A 23,723-nucleotide genomic window follows, 5' to 3' on the forward strand; every position below is an offset into this window, starting at 1 on the left:
CCCTGACACAGACGGGGTGGCAGGACAGGCTGCTGCACTTCCGGTACCACCCAGGCTGTTCTCAGGGCCTCCGGGGCCGGGGAAGCCCTGCAGCGTCTGCAGTCCTGCTCTGCCGGCTCGGCCCCCTCCTCCCCTTTCCTCTCTGCCAAAAGCAGGATTTCGTGTGGAATGGATGTGGTCATGCGAGAAATGACACCGTATTAAAAACAGGGCTATTGTAGGCTCCGCTGCCTCAAGACCTTGTCTTAAACATTTTCTTTTTCAAAGCTCCTTCATTTTCGTCATTTCACTGGCTTCTCGAACAAGCCCATTAGGCGAGGCAAGGGTTCCATTTCTGTTTTGCTCCCGGGGGGTCAGGCCTGGAGACCCGATTCCAGTCCTGTCCCAACAGGCTGCAGGCAGGGGGCCACCCTCACCTTACTCAGTCCCCTCACAAAATGTCTCATGCGCGGGTGGCCTTATTACATTGATTTCCCTCTACAAATTCTGCTCAGAGTTATAGCCTAGGGCCCGAGCCCACCTGGATCTTTCTTGAACCTGGGCTCGGGCCACAGGGGAATGTACCGCGACCTGACCTGGCCCTGCTCTTTTCCATTTGGTGCTTTTGCACGTTCTCATATTTGTCTTTCTCTGTTTACTTAAGTCCACCAACTAACCCTATTCACCCAACCTAGACTATGCCCAGCACAAGACAAAATTCTTGATCAGCCTGGCGGTCTGCCATTGCCCATCTTTGCTGAGAGATACATGCTAGGAATACATCTCAGCAGACCCCCACCGAGCCGCCACAGGGTGGGGCTCTCTCAGGGCCGGGCAGATGAGCGCATGGCTGCACACCCTGAGAACGGTTTCCTGGGAGTCTGGAACACAGGAAAGAGGCTGCTCCTGGGGAGGCTGGGGTGCGGTGGACATAGGCGTGGGGCCTGTGGAGGACACAGTTGTTCCCCGAGCTGCACACAAGCTCACTCAGTCCCTCGGGCAACAATCCCTGTCCTTCTAAAATAATGACCCCCCCACCCCCCACCCCAAGAAAATCTGCTTATTGGTATAGTAGGCCATGCTTAGGCTATCGGAATCCTAGAACTCAGAGCAAACACAGCCTGGAACGGACCCAGCAGCTCCAATTCCTGAGGCCTCTCCCCAGCAACCAAAAAGCCTTGTCTGTATCAACTCATTTTAAAAGGACTCCCCTCTTTGGATTCAGACTGTCTTGGGAGCAATTCATTCTGAAACAAGTTAAGGCACATCCTCTACCAGAAATGGTTCAGGAATTTTGTCCTGTTTCATATACAAGTAATATACATACTCATAACAATATACATTTTATATATATATATAATTTCCATAATCTGTTGCAGATTGCATTTCTCTGGCTCCCAACAGTGTTAGCTGCTATATAGTTTTCCATCTCGTTTCTCTCGTCTTTAAGCTGATGGCTTATTGAATTTACCAGAAGCAGTGTGTTGAGATAAAAAGGACATGGTTTTTGGAGTCAGATCTTGTGATCTACTTCTGTCACTCATTTGTTGTGTGCCCTTGGTTAGGTTTCTTCATCTCCACATTTCTGTTTCTTCCGAAAAAATACCTACTTGATATGGTTGTAAGAATTTAAAAAGATAATGTATGTAAGTCACCAAGAACATAGTTCACACTGAATGCTCAAGTTCTCTACCTTTCTTTGTGATATGCAAATAAACGTAATCAATTGGTTTGGAAAAAAAAAATGACTCCCCCCTTCATGGGACTGAAGAGTGGCATGGTCATCAATTTCCGTGGCTTTCTGGCGGCAGACGGTTTTACAGACCCGGCTAATGACCATTTGTCATCTAAGAATGTTTTTTCTCTGCCTCTGGGCAACTCTCCCTCCCTCCCATCTTGCCCTGGGTGCACATAATTTATATGTATCTAGAATACGGGATGGGACTTAGCTTATGCAGAAGGTAAAGACTTGAGCTCTGTGTAAATAACAGCTATCGTTATTGAGTACTGTTGTATGGAGCTTAACATGTCTGAGTCACGGAGTCATTCAGCCCTAGAGTGACAACCGCCACTTCCTGGCACCTCAGCCTGCTCCATGCAGTACCCACACTGTGCTCCTGACAGGCATCAGCTCGGGAACCTGCCTCCTGAGAAGCCTCGATGTGATCAACCAGTCTCTCATTCTGACTACACGGCATCTAAACCACTCACTCCTTTATCTAACTTTCCTTCTCATATCCTCCCGTGTAATCCTCCTGTAGGCTGGCTCCTTCCTTTACTGAGGAACACAATTACCTACCTACATCAGAATAATAAAACCTACACCACGGGTACTGCGCTTAAGCGTGCTCTTCTGTTACGTCATGCTATGAGGTCTGTGGCATATTAATATTCATATTTCACAGCCGGGGAGTCTGAGACACGGAGAATTTAAGGCGTTTGCCAGAGACTGCCCAGCTCATGAGGGGCAAAATTGGAACCGAGCTAGGGAGTCTGCTCCAAAGTGTACAGCCTAACTCCTCTGGCGCAATTCCAGTGGGAACTCAGAAGAATGGGGACTCTCAGCTAAAAGGCTGTTCACTTAGCAATTTATAAATGTCAGGAGGGTGCTCTTCTTTCTTCTTCCTTCAGAAAAGGGTTGCGCAGTCTCTAATGGATGATGTCTGGGTTTGCCTCTGAAAATACAGGGCTGGGAGCTAGAGATCCAGGCCTGTCAACTGACCTTTAAGTACCTCCTCTTCTTCCTCAGTTTTGTTATCTGTGATATGGAAATAATAATATAACTTGTAAAAATGCTTTGGAGAAACTCTCAACCATGTAAGCTATAGCACCTCTCTTCTGCAACCACCACGACTCTCAAGTACAACTGAAAACCAAGAAGTAAAAAAATACGATCGGAACGAGTCAGAGTTTTGAAAAAGGCAAGCCAGCTCCTCAGCATTCAGCACTGGAACCCTTTCCTTACACATGATGTCCACGCACAATCGAAACCAGGCTCCCGGACTCTGAATTCAACAGGGAGAGACAGCTACGGGTCAGCCTGTGACCCTGGAGAGCCAAGGGGTTGCTGTCTGTGAGCGCAGCCCCTTCGTGGAGAAAACCTGCCAACGTCCTCGGCTCACAGACACGGCTTCATGCACTCCAGCACCCGCGCCCTGTCCAGGCTTCTGAGGGCCTGAGGGGCCGGCTCCCCACTGAGCACCCCTGGAAGGAGCCCCCTGCAGTGTCTGTCCCTCCAGGAGGCAGCCCCTGGAGAGGGACTGTAACAGGAAGTCCCAGGGCAAGTTGGTGGAGTTTGGAAGACAGAGGGTAGGGGAGCTCCCCCCCCCAGGAGTTTGCTGAGGGAGTCTACAGCGGAGAGAGTGCAGGAAACCCGAACTTATCTCAGCAGTTCCTCTCTGGCAGGCTCTCCGTTCTCCATGTTAACACTCCAGGGACACAGATATCCTGCACCAGCCTCCAGACCTTGGCCTGGACTCAGAGGACCTTGAGAAGGGGCGTCAGGTAGAAGTCTGGCTGCCCTCAGCGCCTGCTCTCCTCAGGGCTCAGGGCTGGATCTCTCCACCCTGTCCCCAGCTGCGATGTCAGGGTGGATCTTTACCACAAGAAGGGAACCTCTCTCCATCACAAGGAAGAAGCAAGGATCCCAGACAGGAAAGCATCCCCCATCAAGGACAGCGAGAAAGTTCTCCTACAAAGCCTGGCAGTCATCTGCCCAGAAGCAGGGAGCTAGGCCACGTGTGTTCCCGAGGTCCCTCTCAGAGAGGGAACTCTAGGCTGTGAGGCTCTGTTTCTTTAAGAGCCACTTGAATGTGCCAAGCCTGTTCCCCAACACTCTTTAACAAAGGGGTGATAAGAGTTTTGTGGGCTGATTGCTCTGGCACTTACTCTGAAAAGAAAACACACAGCTCAGTGACTGCCACCCTGTGACATGAAGCGAGATTTTCCAAAATCTGGGCCTGCTTCTTTTTTAAAGTCCTATTACCTCACACCATTTGCTCTGTTAAGTCCACACATGGTGTCCTGGTGTATTTTTCTTCTCGTTTTATTGCCAGAGAGCAGGTATCTTTCCTATCTAGACAATTATTTATTGAGGAAAGAAATACCAATTTCTGCACACATGTAGATGGCTCCATTTATAATATAAGAAATATCTGGAGTGGAGAGGAGGTCTCTGACTTCCCAGGACTGTTGGTTGCCACTGTCCAGGGGAAACAGAACAAGCACAGGCCGGGGTGTCGGCAGACTTGGGTTGTGGGCTGAGCCCCACCACGAAGAGCTGGAAAACCGTGGCTGACTGCCAACCCCCGTTGTTTCCTCACTGGTTCTGTTTCCTTATTCTACCTAGCGCTAAGATTCGTTTTTTGTTTTGTTTTTTTTTTTAAGGTTTTATTTATTTATTTGACAGAGACACAGTGAGAGAGGGAACATGAGCAGGGCGACTGGGAGAGGGAGAAGCAGGCTTCCCGCTGAGCAGGGAGCCCAATGCGGGGCTCGATCCCAGGACCCTGGGATCACGACCTGAGCCGAAGGTAGACGCTTAACGACTGAGCCACCCAGACGCCCCTAGTCCTAAGATTCTTGACCACATGTTTCCCTGAACTTGGAGCACTGACCACGAGCATCTTCACCACTGGCCACTCAAGGGCAGACCCGGAGACAGGAGGTGTGGCTGAGGAAGAATTAAGGGTGGGCGGAGCCCACATCCACGCCCCAGGGGGTCACTAAGAACACACTAGAAGGACTCTGGCCCTGCCATATAGACTGTTGTTTTCCCTAGCCAGCATTCACTTCCTCTTCATCTCTGTGAGAGAAACAAACCTTCTCTGCTCAGTCCCTGTGGAATTTAGCCTTTAAGGCAGATGTGAAGCCCAGACTTTGGCCAACAAGCCCATTCCAATGACTGGTGTGGGAACAGGCCCTGGACCCAAGACTGCCAAGCAGAGTGAGGCTCAGGGTTTTAGTCGGAGTTGCTGGAATGAGAGAAGTAGGTACCTCCGTTGCCAGGGTTACTAGGGAGCCGGCACCTGCAGCTGTGAGCAGCCATGTTACCACGTCTGGAGGAACCCTGCCCAAGAATGGAGCCAAAGGGGAGCAGAGCAAAGAGACGGGTACAGGCTGGACTCTGACCCCATCACTTGCACCCCCCGAGATGAGCACGAATCCTGGACTTTTCGGTTTTGTGAGTCAAGAAATTTCTGTTTTGCTCAAGACAGCCTGTGTCAAGTTTCTGTGACTTGCAATGAAAAGAGTCCTGACAGATATGGCCATCAAGATAGGACATTTCTTGCATCTTGGGCCGTTCATATTGCTTCAATTAAGATTAGTAAATAGGATCTGGAATGTCTGCATGGAACTAGTTCCCCTCCTACTCAACCCTGGAACCTCCGGAATTGACAAACACTCCATTCTGATTTTTGCACGTTAGTGGTTAAGTAAATACCAATGTGGGGGAAAGTTCACTCTTATTGTGGGAGTCTGCTCAGTTTCTTGGGCTTATAAAAACATGAAAAAGGTTTTCTTACATTGGACCCAAATCGACACGTGTGAAACTGCTGTCAGCACTTTGTGGGCCAACGCGGACAGAGGCTGCTCCCCACACTGCACCTCAGGTCCACAGCCCACCCCCCCCACCCCCCACCTGAGCAGGAGCCCTTCCTTCTGCAACTCCGGTTCCCACTGAGAATCATGAATTATTCCTGCTAGGCTTGACTCTTCTATCACTGATATCTTTGATCGTTTTGATTCCTTCTGTCCCTGACTTTAATACTGTTTAATAATAACATTTAATAACATTGCTTGTCTTCCTGTCTCTTTCTTCACAGTTCCTACTGTTGACAACCACCACGCCGATGCCCTTCTGTCTGACGGTATCAGTCACCTAGCGTGTTCTTTTCTGTCTCCACTCTCATTCCGCTGCTGCCAGAATAATCTCTTTAAAATGCAGCGCCGATCATACCTCCCCCCAAACCCTGAATTATCCCTCTGTTGCTTTACCAAATGACATTCAGGGCCCTGTGTGTTTGTCCTCTCCCTCCCTCCCTGGCACTTCTAATCCTACCTCCCACCTTGCCCCAGTCTGTTCCACTCCGACCAGAGTCCTCTGCCCAGCCTGGGCTTGCTGATCACTGTCCCGTGGATGCGCCGGTGCCGTCTTTGCCCAACAACCTCTGCTGTCCCTGTTTGTCTTCCGCTCATTGATGACAGCCTGGTCTTTCAAACCTAGATCAGATCCTTGCCTCGCTGGTTTAGAATGACCCCTGATGCACCCACGGCACATACCACTTAGCTGGCATTTAGTTACACGCTCGTTTCCATTAGAATTTAAATTGTTAGCTCTGTGAGTCTTTTCAAATAGACCGCAAAGATACATGGGAGCGAGTACGGCGTTCTCATCCTCCTTTGTGTGACTCCAGAGCCCAGGACTATAGATGCTGGCTGATGTATCCGTGAATAGATTATATTTTTTCCTAAATGGAAAAAGAGCCTATAAAAAAAGAGGGAAAGAATAGAGGAGCCCCTGCTTCAATGCATAACTATGTTTGCAGAAACCCAAATACCTGATGAAATCCCCAAATTAAAAACACCATGAAGAGGTTTTTAGATAGCCAGATGTTTATCCTCATTGAAAGGGAGACAGCCTTTCTTACATGTTTTTCGTATAACCCAGGTCTTCTGGTCTTATAAAAATGGTTTTTCTTTACTGCGGCCCAAAATTCCCAGTTCAAGCTCAGGAATTACATTATAGAGATTTACATCTTTCAACCTCAACCTTGGTGGTGAGGGGGGTAGGTGGCTGGGTTTTTGGCAGTTAGTTATTGCCAAACAACTTGAAGGGGCATGTCTGCCTGTAAGTGAACGGGTGGATATTTTCCCACCTTTCGGTTCTAAAGAAGAGCGGACTCCTCCCCACCCACCTGAGGGCACAAAAGCAGCTTCTGAGGGAAAGTCTTGGGAGTCCTACCTGAGGAAGAGGAGATAAATAGGGTTCTGGTGCAGAGCCAAGAGCATGTGAAGAGAAGACAGACGGAAGGCTGATACCCTGAACCTCTATATGCCTGAATTTCAGGAGCAAAAGATTTTCACCGTTTTATTGGGAGTGACATCGTGTTAGGACATCAGGTAACTACTGCATTCAGAGTAGAGAGAGAAAGTAATGTTCACTCTGAGGATCAGTTATATATGGTTGGAGGAGCTAGGTTAGGAAGACCCCCCTCAAAGAGTATCCTGAATGACGAGCCATCTCTTCCTCTGGCTAGAGAAATGGGTGGGCAGCTGCCTGCCTTACACTGGCCAGTGCTAACTCAGAGTCCTGACTACGGCTCTCCCTAACTCAGTCTATCTGAAACCCACTGTCTTCTGAGGCCCCATTCAAGCACCCCTCCACCTTGAGGCCTGTCCCGCTGGCTCCTGCTGGCCCCCAGTGTTTTCTTCTTCTCCTTCTCATTCCCCTTCCTCTCCTTCTCCTTCTTCAACTTGGCCCAACGTGGAGCTCAAACTCATCACCCTGAGATCAAGAGTAGTATGCTGTCCTGACTGAGCCAGCCAGGTGGTTGTTAGAAGCTTCTCCTCAATCTGTGATGTTTTTTTAACGTGACTGCTAAAGTCACAGGCACATACCATCCCTGTTCCCACACAGAATCTTTTTTTTTTTTTTTTAAGTAGGCTCCACACCCAATGTGGGGCTTGAACTCACCACCCCGAGATCAAGAGTTGCATGCTCTACCCACAGAGCCAGCCAGGCGCCCCTTCTCACTTCTTAATTCAGTGATTCTCTTCATACCACCCATGAGCACTTAACATATGCTTGTGATTACTGTCTGCTATTTATTATTGCATATGTCTGTAGAGGCAAGAATCCCATTACGGCGGGATCAGACCTCTGCTGTGGGTAATCCAGTGGGCACTGAGATGTGACAGTGCCGAGTGGAGTTCGGAATCACAGGGAACAGTTATGAAATAAGCTGCCCTGGGACCATGAGCAACACGAGGGGAGATGCATTCCTTCTGCTACCTTCCCCTGACTGTTCCTGCGTGTCCCCTGGAGGTGGTGCAGGACCAGGACATGCTGAGCTTTGTCCTGGGGCACTGGGGCCTGCTCTGGGATGGAGAACGATTCTGAGGAGGCTCGCAGAGCCAGGAGTTCCTCAAGGAGAAATGTGTTAAGTGTGTGTGTTAGCTTTGGACAGAGGGGTGTGTGTAACCTGGAAACCATGTGGGTGGAAAAGAGCATTTCAGTGTTAAGTCTGATGGCAGATTCCTCTGCTTCTTCTTGTAACAAAACTCTGATTTTGTCCAAGCGTGAGGGGCCCTCTGGGGAGCCTGGGCCCCTTCCCAAGCCCAGGGTGACTCTCCATTAGTCACAGGGGGCAGTCACAGGAGGTCTCCTCTTGGCCAGGACTTGTTCAGGCATGAGCACACAGTACAGTTCTGGCCAAGGCTACAAGGAGAGGTCTGCTGGGGGTCTTCTGACAAAGGCTGTATTCATTCCTACAAAGGGCCATGTGAGGTGAAACTTCCTTTTTTTCCTCCTCTTTTGGACGTTGCTGTATGAGGATATGATACTTGGAGCCACCACAACTATCTTTTAAATCTGAGGGGACACATTTGAGGTCATCCCGAGGATGGCCAGGGGAAAGATGGAAAAAACCTGGGTCCTTGATGACTTTGTTGAACTCTGAACTAACTCTGGAGAGTCCCCGTCTCCACGCTTCTTTCAGTGTGTTTCACCAATTTCAATGGATACATTGGACGTATTCACATTTTAATGTCCCTAAAATTAGGATGCATATTTTATGGTATGTCATGGTTGAATTGGCAGCATTTCTCCTTTTCTTAGTGGAACTTAAGATAACTGTGTGTTTTACCAAAGACTGCATCTAAGATTTGAGGAAATGTGCACTGTCTTATAGTAGGTTTGTGGTTACTTTCTTCTAGAAGTATCCTCGCTGCGATGGCTGCTCTCTTCAGGAGGCTCCGGTTTGGGAAGGCTGCTGGGAAGAGGAAGCAGCAGAGCTGTGAGCAGCACTTTACGAGGCTCGGGGTGAGCCTGGGGGCTCCTTCCCTCCCGGGAAGCAGACGCTGCTTTTCTGGAACCGGGAGCAAATGACCTGCACAGGACCCTGCTTCTCCCCATACTCTATGTACTCTGTGGCTGGCGCAGACCTTGGAATGGCCAGACACATAGGACTATGACCTGTAGTGACAATGGTCTCAGGCTTTTTGAAATCTCGAGCCTGGGTGTACTCAGCTGGAGAGTGAGGACAGCCCGCAGAAGAAGACGAGAAGTAGATCAGAGGGACTAAACCCAGGGAAATGCTCAGCCCCTATTTACCACATTGTCTCAGAATTGCAGGCCACCCCCCACGCCTCACCCCTTCCCTACAGCTGGGAGGGAGGTGGCCTCATCCCCAGGGGAGCCCTGCCCTTTGCAGTCTCTAGTTAGGGAGGAAGTGAGTACCTCTGAACCTTGAAATGTCTCTTCACTTGGAATTATGTCTCCCTCATGCACAACTTAAAATACAAGATCACAAATAAACCCCTCACTCGCCAGGGGCCACATCAGCCCAGATGGATGGATGTGTAACTGACTTTGTGGAGCATCCACTTTGCTCAGTGGGCAAAAAGGAGTCTTCGAATTTCTTTGGAAATGAGTGGTGGCTGAAAGAAGCACAGTGGGTCCGTCCTCCCACACTGGTCTTTCTTGATTTCGATGAACCATGTGAGGAGCGGGCAGGCTAGGGGTGCAGGGTCCTTGCCCGCCCTGACCACAGAGCCCCTCCAGCCCCTGGGCCAGAGAGAGTCTACAGGACTCAGTTTTGCCTCCTCACTTCCCCTCCCATGGAAGTCCAGGTGCAGGTTCTGCTCTAAGCCTCGGGGGCAGCTCCAGGTCACGCTCAGGGAAGCTGAAGTCACTCACCCATGTAGAAATACTCTGGGGACTTGTCTTCCGATGAGAAATCCTTCATGGTGCCTCCAAACCGAAACCATAGTCCAAAACCAATGACAGCCGACCCTGCCAACTGAAAGGGAAAAAAGGGAAACAACACTGGTTTTCAGCAAATGGAAGGGGACAGGGTAGGCATAGCCCAGGAGTGGGCTGTGGGCACAGAGTGCTGAGGCTGGAAAAGGCTATCCCTTTAGAAATCAGCTTGTCTGCCCTTCACGTTTCCTGGGGGAGGAGAAACGATGAGCTCAAAGCCCCCCAGGTCCCTGACGGTATTATCAGAACTAGGGTTTCCTGATTCCAAGCTGAGTTGTCCCCATTCTGCTGGGCTGCCCTGTGGTTTCTGGGTATAGACAGCACTGCCCGGGGAGGCATTTCAAAAAGAATGTTCCAATAACAGTCCCCCTGGAAGGCATCTGCCCCCTGCCCTGTTGTCCCTTGCTGGGGACCCCAGACCTCCTCACCAGCATCACTGTGAGAGGGACTGTGTTTCAGCCTCTGGGTTGCCAACAGCAAGAGGAACTCTCAGACCTGGTGGAAACCCACTCTTCTAAATTAGAAGGAAACACACAACCTTCAGGACCTGCCCACACCTCAAGAGTGTGCAGTACCACTTAGAAAGCGGTTTCAGAGACATCTAGAACACTTTCTCCCCAGGGCCTCCAGGGTCACTGCATTGCCTGGGGATGGTTTTGCAGGCAGAGAGGGAGCTTGGCCATTTTTTGTTCTGTTTTGTTTTGGGTTTTTTTTTTTTTTTTTTTTTTTTGGTTGCTATTTTGAGTTTCTATGGAAAGTGAGAAAGGAAAAAAAACTTTTCTGAAAAAGCATGGTCTGTGTGCTGTGTGGCTCATGGTGAGGCTGTGTGGCTGGTACAGGCAGTGGCTGGTAGAGTCATTGCCTGCTTCCTCTGGGTGACTCGGGGCTTTTGTGAGGCTCCGCATCAACGCTGGGTCTTTTCTACCATTGCAGGATTGTGGGGACTGCCTGCCGGCAGGCTCCCACCACAAGCACCCACCCCGAATTGCATCACGTCAATCAAGCAACAGACATTTGCTGGGCACCTTCTGGACTCAAGTCACACGGGGAAGTAAGCAGATATAAAGACTGCCTCCTGGTTCTGCCAACCCATCTAGTTAGTGTGGGGCTCCCTAGCCTGTCACCAGATCAACAGTTTCGAGGCTGTCCCTGTCCCTGACCTCCAACAGTGTGGGGGGCCCCTAGCCTGTCACCAGATGAACAGTTTAGAGGCTGTCCCTCTCCGAAGAGCAGACACAGATGCTGGCAACAGGACAGGATGAAGTCAGACAAGTAGAGGTTTAATAAGGACAAATGGTATCAAAGTCAGGGGCAGACCAGAGCCCTTTGTACACAGGGTCCCTCTATTGGCAGGGCTGCATGTCAAGACCTGGGGCTGCCCTTTGGGGTTCTCTGGCTGGACTTATAGAAGGCCTTAGTCATTCTCTTCTCTCCCCTCCAGGCCAGCTTCTTCAGAAGAGCGGCGTGACTTCAGTGAGGAGTCAGAGGGGCTAGAGCTCAACCAGCTGGACTCTCTCATGTGGAATAAGTAAAAGTTTCCAGTACTCAGAGGAAAGCACTAATTGGATAATGTGAGGGACAGCTAAAGGAGCTGGACTCAACCAGCTTTAAAAGAGTTTTGCCTTTTTAAAAGGGTAGCATGGCATGGAAAAATATTAAAAGAAGTCAGGCTAAAACATTCACAGTATTTATCTTCGAAGGTAGGATTACAGGTGGCTTTTTTCTTTTCACTCTATCTTTTAAATCGTCCGCATGAAGCATGTAATTACTCTTGTACATTTAAAAATGTTGTTTCCTCGATGCATTATATGGTAGTTTATCTGCTCCATCCAGAAAAAGTGGAGAGGGTTTTCTTGGGCCGTATTCTACTTTGGGAGGAAACCAGCTTTGAGGTCATTGCTGCTCTGGTGCAGGAAAGAGAGTGATGCCCTTGGGAAGGCACTGTCCTGGAAGCTCCCGAGGCTGCCTGGGACAGATATGCCCAGCAAAGCCACACAGGCAACCCTCCCCATTTTGCCTCTGTGGTGACTTGATGGAAAGACAGTTTCCAAATACAAAGCAAAATCTATTGACAGAGGCATCAGGCCAAGGCCTACAGCCACCAAACCGACTGTGGAGGAGGTGACTGGTCCCAGGGACACCCTACCACGCGGCCACATTTTTGGCATGTCTGTACACAGACTCTAATTTATTGCTGTCTGGGATCGTCCTCCCAGACGGAATACATTTGTCCACTTCTGGCACAGATGTATTTGATGCATAATGGAAAATTAAAAGAGAGGTTGCAATTTCAAGCCATGGGGCAATGAGAAAAAATCTGCGCTTGCTCATCCACACCCCCAACCCCAAACCACACGGGTTTCCTCCCGGGTCAAGGAAACTGTGGCTTAACTGAATGTCATCACTGTGTAGAGGGAATCCTCCCAGCACACAGCCACTGGCCATGTCAGTAATACGTGGGTGAGGACCCATCAGACCTGAGGTTGCTCGTGACAACAGCGATCACTGCTTTGGAAAGTGACATCAACAGAGACCACGTAGCCCTTTGGTCTTTCCAAACTCACCATTCCTATAAGGCTCCGGTTATACTCTGGTCACTGGGCTTTGGTTGATCTGCCTCATCCTAGAAATGGAATTGAATTGAAAAAATTCACCCCAGTTCCAGACCAAGTCAGGAGCAACGTGAGCAAGGCTAAAGTGTTATGAAGTCCCATTGCTCTGTGTATCCCAAGCCCCGGAAGAGACATCTCACTAAATGATGTGGGGGAAGCCTTCAGGCCCATGAAAAATTTTAACCCCTTCTAGACCCAAACCCCTCTGTTCCCTGTTCTTTCTTCTCTTAATCTCAGCCGCAACATTGCCCCTTAGGCAACGTTAGAACAAGTAAGGAATGAGAGGCTGCCCTTTCCTTCTCTTGCCCCTGCTCTCAACTCCTTCCTGTCTTTCCAGGAATCAACTGCGGTCCGGGTTGGGGATGTGTTAGGCTTCAGGGAATCAATGATGAAAGCCAGGACTCACAGTCTCACATGGGAGCTAATCCCATAAATGGGTATGTGCAATATAATGCAGGAAGTGTGCTCAGGGGAAGAGCGTCACACTGCCTAGGGAGCAGAGCAAAGCACGACAATCGGTGTTCAGCAGAAGACATTCTGTTTTGATTTACACCATGAAGAATGAATTTGATGTCCTTGAGCAGGGGAGGACTGGAGGGAGGAGTGAACACCAGACAGAGGGAACTGCATGGGTAAGGCTTCGCTTCCTTACCTGGAGCCTGTCTTGGGCAAAGAGGAATCTGGGGTTGGAAAAGGCCAAGTTGGGGCAGACCATGCATGGCCCATGGCTTCTTCTTAGCCTGCTACCATCTTGGAAAGTCCATGGCAGGGCCTCGAGGGAGGGGAGACGGGAGCTATTCATTCTGATGGAATCAATTGGGAGCATGAGTGCTCCCTGATGCCAGACAGCGAGGAGCCAGAGATAAAGACCTGATGGCCGAAGGTGAGGGCGGCGAAGCTGGGGAGTGGATGTGGTGAGCAGTGAGGACCAGAAGGATCCACTCTACTGACTAAAGAACGTGGCTGAGGGCTGCCCTGCTTCCAGGACTAGTACCAATCCCCATGCCTTTGGAATAATTATCACTAGAAATGTTGTTTTTCCAGGAATGGACTATTTTGTACAGCAGCATGAGTGGGACTTTGACGCTAGTCACTTAATAAACATTTATCGAGCATCTATTGTGAGCCAGGAGCCAAGGATTAATAGGAAAGGAAGATCCAGCTCCTTCTCAGGAGGATCTCAGGGGCTCGTGGAGAAGCTGATTCCTACTGGGTGGTCTAGGAGGGACACTAACCTTGCAGGTGAGAATTCAGTCACAGAACCAGCCCAAGAGAAGATGCTGGATATCATCATTTCTTTGTGTCACATTTCTTTCCTGAGTGTCAGCTGTGTGTTAGGAACTCAGAGAATGTGATGAGACAGGATTCCAAGGGCAAAAGTGTACCCATTATTTAAAAAGAAATAAAATAGAAAAAAAAAAGCAGCAGTGAAAGGAACAGTGACATATCAATCCATGTTATTAAATGGGGGGGGGGGTCACCAGATACAATTATATTATGCATCTTCACCGGCAAGTGATTTCAGTTTCTAACCATATTCCAGAGTCTGCCGGACACAAAATTGCAAATTGTAAGCATATGTTTTTAGAGAAGACAGTTTGTCTTCTAAAACAGAAGTAGCAGAAGAGAGGACTACCGACGTGCTCAGAAAGCATTTAAAGCAAAGTGGATGGGCCAGAAGTTTCCTTTAAGTAATGGCTATCTGTCAGAAACAGGTCATTTAACACGAAGCAGAACTTGTTAAAGGATTTCGGTTTTACTTTACTGTATTTACTTCTACTTTCCTGGGATTGCTGATGAAATGTTCTATCTTGAGGACACATTTTTTTTTCACTTAAAAAAAAAGATTTCATGAATCACAAACTTGGTTCTTGGCACTAAGTTGGAAATCAGGCAGTGCTGAGATGCAAAAAGGCTAAGATTGCTGTCAGAACTGGGTCCCCCCGGCTTCCTAGCTTACCCCCACCCCCACCGCACCCAGAGGAGGCCAGCCAACCCTGATGACAACCCTGAGACACACCACTCTGCTATCTGGTTACTAACCCCAGCAGAAAGCCCCCTTTCTGGGTAAAAAGCTTCCTTGGGGAAGTTCTCACACAGCATATGTTTTTTCACCTAGATGGGGGACAACTGTCCTCAGATCCTCTAGCCACAAGGTTTCAGTTGCCTCTTCCACTTGGGGGTCTCTGCTCCTGCTATTTCTTTAGCTTAGAAAGCTCTTTTCCCCTACCTGTCCACCTAGCTAAACCCTCTCCCCACCCCTGCCCCAGCTGTCAGCTCTGAAGTCACTTTCTCTGGGGAGCCTACCCTGGCCTGGGTATGTACCTGCCTTCATGTCTCATATAACTATTTCTATTTAAATATTTCTGGAATTAAAAAAAAATGAAGGCCTGAGCTGCATGGGCATAGGGACAGTGTGTATACTGCACTTAACCTCTGTGTGCAGAGCAGGCTCCCAACAGACATCTGTTCCAGGAAAGAGTGGAGGGCCTTCACAAAGGTACCGATTAGGCTGTGCTACGGACTGAATTTTGTCTCCCGCCCAGATTCATCTGTTGAAGCCTGGCCTCCAGTGTGATGATATTTGGAGGTGGGGCCTTTAAGAGGTGATTAGGTCTAGATGAGGTCATGAGGCTGAGACCCCATGATGGGATTCTCTTGTAAGAGAGCCCAGAATACTCCCTCTTTCTCTCCGTTTCTGTCATGTGAAGACACAGTGAGAAGGCAGCCATCTGGAAGCAGGAAGAAAGCTTTCACCAATACCTTGATCGGCCAATACCTTGATCTTGACCTTCCAGCCTCCAGGATTGTGAGAAATCCATTCCTGTTGTGTAAGGCACTCTGTGGGGTGTGTGTGTGCGTGTGTGTGCGTGTGTGTGTGTGTGTGTATTTTTTTTAATGGCAACCTGACTTGATTAAGACAGGCTGTCAGGAGTGATTGCCCCCATGGGAATCCTTTGCAAAGTACTATTTTCAAAAATATCTGCACCTGGGAAACACTGTACAGACACCTCGGAAGGCACAGTGTGAACATACTGTTGAATAGACTCAGCAAAGTACTTTCCCACAGAAAAACAGAACAAAACTAGGGCATGTAGTATCAGTTCTGTGTTTTCTTAAGCCTGTGGGGATGTGCGCCGTGCCTCATGCACGGACACCAAGGGTACAGCCACACCTGCCCTTTAGAGGCAGAGGCTTATGAATGCCTAATGCAATTAGAGCAGCATGCACACAAAGCACTTGAATGCAAGAATGAACAAGGTCAATTTTCTGTTCTTGCTTCCCCAGGGTGAACACCGGATGTCTACATAACCCACCACATCTGCAATTCTCTTCTTTGCAATGAAGTCACAGAAAGCTGGAAATGACACTATAACCTAGAGTTTTCATTAAAAGCTTTTAAGCCAATACTTGCTCTTGGTGGCAATTCCCATCCCAGACGCAATCAGGTAATGAGCACGCACAGTCTTGGTCTGATTTCAAACCACATTATGATACCATAAGGTGAATGGAGTTCCATCCTTTTAGCAGGCAAAAGTCAGAAGCACATTTGCTCTGGAAGATGACACTAATTTTCTGCAAGAGGAAAGCCAGCTCCCAAGATTTTCATCCTCTTATTCAGTGAGAGCAAGGCAAGGAGTCAGACGGCACTTTCTCGAAATCAAGGATTCTGTCAGAAGACATACAAGAGCCCAATGCCATAGGACATCCATGCAAAACCACCTCCAGGGAAGCTTGCTGCCTTCGCCTTGACGTCAGGAGCAGATGAGATGGGGCCGCGAGGCCGCGCTGTGGCAGCCTGTGATGAAGCGGCTGTTAGCTTGGAAATGTACCTGTTAGGGACCAGGGTTTCTGATTTTCCCTATTATTTTTCTCATAACGATTCCATGAGAACAAGCTCACGCTAAGAAATTCCCGAAAGACTTCCTTCAGGTAAGGATATATTTTAAAACCAATCAGTGTTGAATTCTCCATCCTGATGGTAGCGTTCTGCAATCACAACCATGACCGAATCAGGAGTGTGCTATTCATCTCTGGAAGGAATGAGGGGCTATGTAGTTGAGCCAAACATACCTTCTTCGGTTTGCTTAGGTTGTTAGGAAGTTGACTTGTGTGGATCGACTGGCATTGCTGTGAGGCAGTGTGGAAGGGCTGGGGGCATTCCGGGCTCAGGGGAAAGAAACTAACCTGGGGTGGGGGAAAGCTTGCTGTCATGACAAAGCAGATCCAACACAGGCGGTGGGAAATGTGTTGAGTTTATTCAGTGGTTCTACACAAGGCCTCTTCTCTAAAGAAATACAGGGCAAAGGAGGAGGGAGGAAAGACCAGCAAGAATTAGGAGAAAGAGGGTGGCGGGATAGTTGTCTTTGACAGCAACACAAATATCACAGACTGCTGGCTCGTGATTCCAGGGAGCAGAAGGCTTGATTAAGTGAAGATCAAATACATACAGAATTAAGATCCAATCCACCAAGTCACCAGAGTGAACGAAATCCAAGGTCTGCCTTACCTTACCTAGCGATGATTTCCAGGACAGTAATAACCTTGTGGACATTCTCTGACTTCGTCCTGGCAACATGGGCTGGCTCTTATCTCAGGCTCGCCCTCTGAGTAAACACTCACCCTGAGGGGTACAATGCCGGCTGTGAGGTCTCATCTCTATTGAGCTGCCTGTGAGCAAAGACTAGGCATTTAACGATATTTGTTTTACAGCCTAATATTGTTCAAGGTAGTTTGAGAGAACTACTCTTGAGATAAATATGATTCTTACATGTCAATCAATGAAAATGATTTACACCCAGTTTTAGTTGTTCCTGAGAGTCAATGGCAGGAAAAAAAACGTTTCAGGTAGAACTCAGGTTAGCCTCTGGAACAAGCCTAAATGCTTTGGTTTATTAAAAAGTTAGCTTGGATGGAATCCCGGAGAAATCATGAAAGTCCAGCTTTTACTTCACAGCAATCTTGCCAGAAGCCATTTTTGTCCTGAAGGCAGGCAGCGCTGAGTCATTTGTGGGGGGATAGGACCCATTCGAGCATGTGCAGTGTGAGCAAGTGGGCTTCCTGGCTGAGTGCCAGTAGCTTGCAAGGCACCAGGCCCTGCCCCGCTGGGGATTCTGCCATCCCTGCCCAATTCCCTTGCCCCAGTTTATAAGCTGACTCTTTCCCAATCACCATTATGATGGGGAGGACGACTTGGCATGCCCTTTGGAATACTGCCAACTGCTCTTCCAGAAACTTTTACCTCTTCTGAGTATTCAGACTGCATAGTGATGCCCGGAGACAGAATGATAACAAAAACATCCACCATAGAGCGCTGTGGTGTCGTGGTGTCGAGAAGTTGCAGCAGATAAAAAAGGGGGAGTTCTAGGCTTCCTAGATTTGAATTGGGTTCTGTCTGTGATCTTGGGCAAGACACTTGATTGCTCAAACCCTCAGCTTCTTCCTCTGCAAAGTGGAGGTAATAATAGTGCCTCCCTAAGAGGTTAAACGAGTTCGGGTTTCACATTTAGAACGGGGAGTGCCTGGCACTTAGTGTTACTATGGTGGTAGACTTGCTAATGTTACATTCAAACTGAAAACTGAATCTTACCCAAGGTAGGAAACACCACTCCCATAGTACCAATAACAAAGTCCTCTGCTGCCTTTCTCTACTCATTTTTATTTTAGCTCTACGCTCTTTCCAGGACAGCTAGAATCCCTTGAGTTTTCTAAATGATCTATACTCAATATGTCAGTGCCCCTTTCTAGAAGCCATGCTCCCCTCTCTCTCTTTAGTTTTAGTTTTATAAGACCCAATAAGAGATAAATAGAAAAATGGTTTAGAGAAAAAGAATAACTATATCTAGCCTAGAGCTCTCCAATAGAACTTTCTCCAGTGATGTACATGTAACGTCCTCAATCTGTGCTCTCCAGTATTGCAGCCACTCGCCACCTATGGTTATCAAGCACTTGACATGTGGCTACTGTGATGTAGGAGCTGAGTATTAAATCTCTTTTAGTATTCATGAATTTAAATTTGAATAGCCACGTGTGATTAGTAGCCTAGCCGCCATATTGGAATTCACACACTTTCTCTCCAACCTTCTTTCCTGTTCGTCTGCAGTTTGGAGTGGGGGACAGCATAGACTCTGGGGCCACACACAGAACCCAGCCCTGCTGCTGGCTGGCTCTGAGTCCCTGGCAAGTCTCTTTAAATTCTCTGGACCTCTGCTTCCTCCTGTGTGACAACAGCTGTTATTTCAGGGGGCCATTGTGAGGATTAAAGGAACCAGTGTACAAAATGTGCTCAGGAAAGCAGCAGCATACAGCTTACATTTATATCACGCTTACTCTCCTTCAAGTTTTTGCTACTGAAATTAAGTTTAAAAACGTCTCTTGATACATATCTTTTCTCAACTCCCATCTTGCTTTTCCTCTGCCTTAAACTGATCAGTAGTGGTTTCAACCTAGCTCTCCTGCTTCTCTCATATACTGGGCCTGACTTTCAGCTTCTATGTCTGTAACATGGGGATAATTACATTATTTCATGGGATTGCTGCAATTCATGATCAAATGGGATAATGCTTGTGAAAGCATTTTGTAAACTAAAAGACCAAATGAACGTTAATTAGCATTATTAGTTTTGTTCCCAATTAAATCCAAAAAGGATGAAAAGGTGGGCCAAGGTAACCCTTACTCATCTGTAAGATGTGCTCCTAGCCAATCTGATATTCTCATTTTACTTGCTTCTTCCTCCATTCTTTCTCCTGATTCCTTAGCAACCATGATATGGTCTCAGTAATCAATACAGCATCATTTACTTTAGGAGAACAGCCCTGTTGTGATATTAATTGTCAACATTAAGGTAGGGGACAGAGGTCATGTTCTCTTTTGCCACACGTAGTTTGAGACCCAAAGACACTGCATGGATGTTCTAGAATTACACAGTGAAATGCAATGGACAATGAACATGTGGCCACCTAGTAATTCTAGAAGCCATCATGTCTTAATATGAAAAAAAAAAAAGGTCTTAAAACAATAATGGTAAAATCGTAACTGGAATTAAGAGAAGTGCCATAAGGAAGCCAAGACGAAGGGCTCTCTCTGCCCCATTCAGAAATGTGAGCCACCAGGAGGTCTTTACCAATGGTTCTCAGAGTGTATTCCCTAGGCCAGTAGCATCAGCATCACCTGGAGGCTTGTTGGAAATGCAGACTTCCTGGGGCGCCTGGGTGGCTCAGTTGGTTAAGTGTCAGGCTCTTGATTTCAGCTCAGGTCATGATCTCAGGGTCCTGGGACTGAGCTCCATGTCTGCGCTCAGCAGGGAGTCTGCTTGGATTCTCTATCTCCCTTTCCCTCTGCCCCTCCCCCGCTTGCATGCTCATGCGCATATGTCTCTCTCTCTCTCTCTCTGAAATAAATAAATAAATAAATAAATAAATAAATAAATAAGCCTTTAAAAAAAAAAAAGACCCACTGAACAGAATATGTACTTGGACAAGATCCTCAGATGATTTGCATACACACTGAAATTAGAGGGTCACCAATCACCAAGGTCTTCCTCTCAGTAGCAGAGAAGCAGGGCAGGGAATAAATAAGCAGCTCCTATGCTGGCGTTGGTGCACACAGTCCTGTGAGCTGGAGCTTTGCCAGTGACTGCTTTAACCTCTTCTAGGTGCTGAGGGATGCGAGAAGGATGATCCCAGCAAGAAACAGTCACTGCCTCAAGGAGCCAAGACACTAGAGAGGAAATAAACTAGTCAAAGGCAAAATGGAGCAGTGAATAGAGGCATGAGTGCCTCAAGGTCAAAGACTGTGTCTTCGTCATTTTTGAATGCCCAGGCACTTGCCAGGGTACAGGGCACAGAGTAGGTCGTCGGCATATGCTTCCCAAGTGCCTGCAGAGGAGGAAATCTCTCCTTTGCATTCCATGCCCTTGAGAAGCTATGCAACTCTTGTTCTTTTTCTTGGCTGGTTGGACCTAGGACACCTACTTGCCACTTCTCTTTACTTTTATGAACCTCTTGGATTCTGGTTTCTACCTGTGCTTCCAGTGCTTAAATATGACCACTACTAATATCTTACGTAATTGAGTATTAATGATGTACGTGGACCATACTATTTACTACTCGACATGTATTAACTCATTTTATCTGCACAAAAATCACAGATCAATGTTGGTACTTAATTATGTCCATTTTCCAGATGAGAAAACTGAGGCTCACGTAGGCTAAACAACATGCCCGAGGTCTCCTAGGTAGTAAATAATACAGGCAAGAGTCAACCCTGGCAGTGTGATGTCAGCATCGACCTTCCTGGCTTTGAGTTCCTGGCTTTGAACGGCCATCTTGCCTGGGCCTATTCAAGGGCTGCCGGACTGCTGGCCCTCTACCTCTAGCCTTTGCACACTGGCCCCTGTCATAGGCTCCTTGCCCCTTCAGGCCACTCCAGGCCCCTCTCGTCCACATTAGGGGAGGCTGGCCTCTACTGCTGTCTTCCTGCCTTGACAGAAATCAGAAATGAAGACTATCCTACAAGAAGACCAAGGAAATTCCTATCTGCCTTCTGGGGCGGTCTAACTTTTTGGGTGGACCCCAAAGAATACTTTCTTCAGGTTTTTTTTTTTTTTTTTTTTTTTTAAACCAGTGTTCCTGATAGGTGGTAGCTCTGAAAGTACTGTCTGAAATAAGTTTGAGAAAGAGGAGGAGGCAGCCTGGGTAAGCCGCATCAAACACCTTTCACTCCCAGGCTCATGGGACACGATCTTTCCTAACGGCACCTGTTAGGCATCACTGACTGAACCCCCAAAGCTGCACAAATGCGGGGGGGCGGGGAAGGAAAGGAGAGCAAGTTCAGACAAGCCATATATGGCTTGTGACTTTCCACAATGAACAGTCCTGCTTCCTGTGGGTTGCTAACACCGACTTGCTCAGTACAGCACAATGATAGGAAAACGCTGAGCGTACAACAATAAAGCAAGGAATAAACAGCGCCCAGGTTTTTCTTTAAACCAACATATGTGGCTTGGTGGACTGTGGTGTTTTATTTATATTGCTATGCAACGGAGGAAAAAAAAATAAAGGTGATTCCAGTGAGAAGCATGGGCATATGCTGTGCTATCTGATTATAGTGTCTGAGTTTAGACATGACAGATGTTGGGAGGGGTTCCAGGTTAGACATCAACCATGATAACAGAAATGAATTTAGTGGGGTTCATGGTCAGGCTTTACTTTTGTTTTTTAAAAATGTAGTGGTGAATACAGTCAGCGGCCCTGGGCCAGGCAGTGCTGTGCTGGCTCTGGCAGGATCTAGCTGAATGTTTATAAGATCAGGAGCACAGCCTAGGGAAACTTACTTAAACCAAGCTGCCAGAGGAGGCTGCAGATCCATTTGTCAAATTGCAGATCACAGAACACACCCGCCCCCACCTCCTTGCCTCCCTTCTGGTGAGTTCCTGATAGGAAAGAGAGTGTGGTCACCCAAGGGGACAAATTGCAGATCACAGAACACACCCGCCCCCACCTCCTTGCCTGCCTTCTGGTGAGTTCCTGATAGGAAAAAGAGTGCGGTCACTGAGGGGGACCTTATATCTCAGAAGGGCAGGCACCCGAGCATGCAAAGGGGTGAGTGAATAAGACACTTGAAGTCACAGCGAAAGCCTAGCCTTCTAGGAAAACCAGCCCCCGCCTTCTGCCCCTACCCCAAACTTCCCACAAACCCCTCCAACCAGGAAAAACAACTTCAGAAACTAGGGTGGGGCTTTTCTGGAATCGGGTTCCCTCAGTTATGGTGAAGGCAGATATCTAGATAGTTTATCCCCAGTAATCACCTTCCCCTAAAGCATTATGTACTGGTTTCAGTTGGCCCTTTCCCTATGGTGGTGCAGGTCTAAGACTTGGGAAGGCCTCCTGTAATTGCTACTTTTCAGACACCCTTGGTCCCCACCCTCCCGTGGAGTTGGGAGAGAGGAAGGCCCCATACCCCCGTCCTGGGCTCAGTCTGTGCAAACAAGGAACAAATCAACAGCTAATGCACAGGAAGAGGTAGGATCAGTCCTCAGATCACTGATTATCCTCAGTGCAAATTGGGAAGGCCATTTGTACCAAGTGCTCTAACCTGCAGATTCAGTCATTCATTCTACAGATATTTACTGAATGCATCCTGCATGCCAGGCTCTGTTCTAGGCACCGGAGATATAACTGTGAACATAACAGAATAATAATAATAAAAAAAAGCCTGCTCTCAAAGTATTCCAAGTTCTAGTGGGGAAAATTCACAGGTACAAATTGAGAGGATAATGTGTAGTCATCCTAAAACAAAGACGAGCTGCAAGTCACTTCACAAACATAGATGCTACTCCCCCAAATTAAGGGACTCAGGAAAGAGAGTTAACTTTTAGTGAATGCTCCTATGTGCAGGCACTAATAACAATGTTTTTTTGAGCACTTACTATGTACTAGACTCATAAGAAGATGAGGTCAGGCTCTTACATATTTCATTTTAATCTTCCTGACAACCCTGTTATCCCAATTGTATAGATGAGCAAACAGACACCGAGAAGTAAGAGTGACTTACTCAAGCACACCCTGCTTGGGATCTCTGCACTCAAGCCTGACCCCTTTGTCAGATGGTAGTCACACTCAGCCTTACGCTGTTCCTCTGCTGGTGGGTGGCCTGTCACTCCCCTTGCCTTACCCACCTTCATTCTACCAGTCCTCTGAGGTCCAGCTTAAACACCCTATTTTTCAGGACGACTGTCCTGACTCTTCGCTGTTGCTGTGATCCTTTCTCTGAACTCCTTTTTTTTTTTTTTTTTTAAGATTTATTTATTCCAGAGAGAGGAAGAGAGAGAGAGAGCAAGGGGGAGGGTCAGAGAGAGAGGGAGAGAAAATCTCAAGCAGACTCCTTGCTGAGTGCTGAGCCTGATGTGGGGCTCAATCTCACCACTCTGAGATCATGACCTGAGTCCAAAATCAAGAGTCAGATGCTTAATTGACTGAGCCACACAGGTGCCCCACCTTTCTCTGAACTCCTTAATTAGATCATATATATAAAAGGTCATGTCTAACCCCCAGTGGCTAACACATGGCAGACACTCAAACATTGCTTTGTTCCTACTTCCCCTCTTTACTAGGCTTATGGCCAGAAGTGTGACATTTGTCACTTGATTA

At 47.9% G+C, this 23,723-nt stretch overlaps 1 protein-coding gene across 3 annotated transcripts in view; it reads right to left on the bottom strand.

Annotated features, from left to right (window-relative positions):
* TSPAN2 (tetraspanin 2) overlaps window positions 1-23,723 on the bottom strand; it is a 65,114-nt gene that overhangs the window by 36,441 nt on the left and 4,950 nt on the right. For all 3 annotated transcript variants that reach the window (XM_027613182.2, XM_027613173.1, XM_027613165.1), the window contains exon 2: window positions 9,899-10,001. In XM_027613182.2, the coding sequence (XP_027468983.1) occupies window positions 9,899-9,947 (49 nt within the window). In that variant the 5' untranslated portion in view covers window positions 9,948-10,001. The remainder of the gene's footprint in view (window positions 1-9,898; window positions 10,002-23,723) is intronic.

Source organism: Zalophus californianus, chromosome 4 (assembly GCF_009762305.2).
Source record: "Zalophus californianus isolate mZalCal1 chromosome 4, mZalCal1.pri.v2, whole genome shotgun sequence".
In the NCBI taxonomy this organism is placed as follows: Eukaryota; Metazoa; Chordata; class Mammalia; order Carnivora; family Otariidae; genus Zalophus; species Zalophus californianus.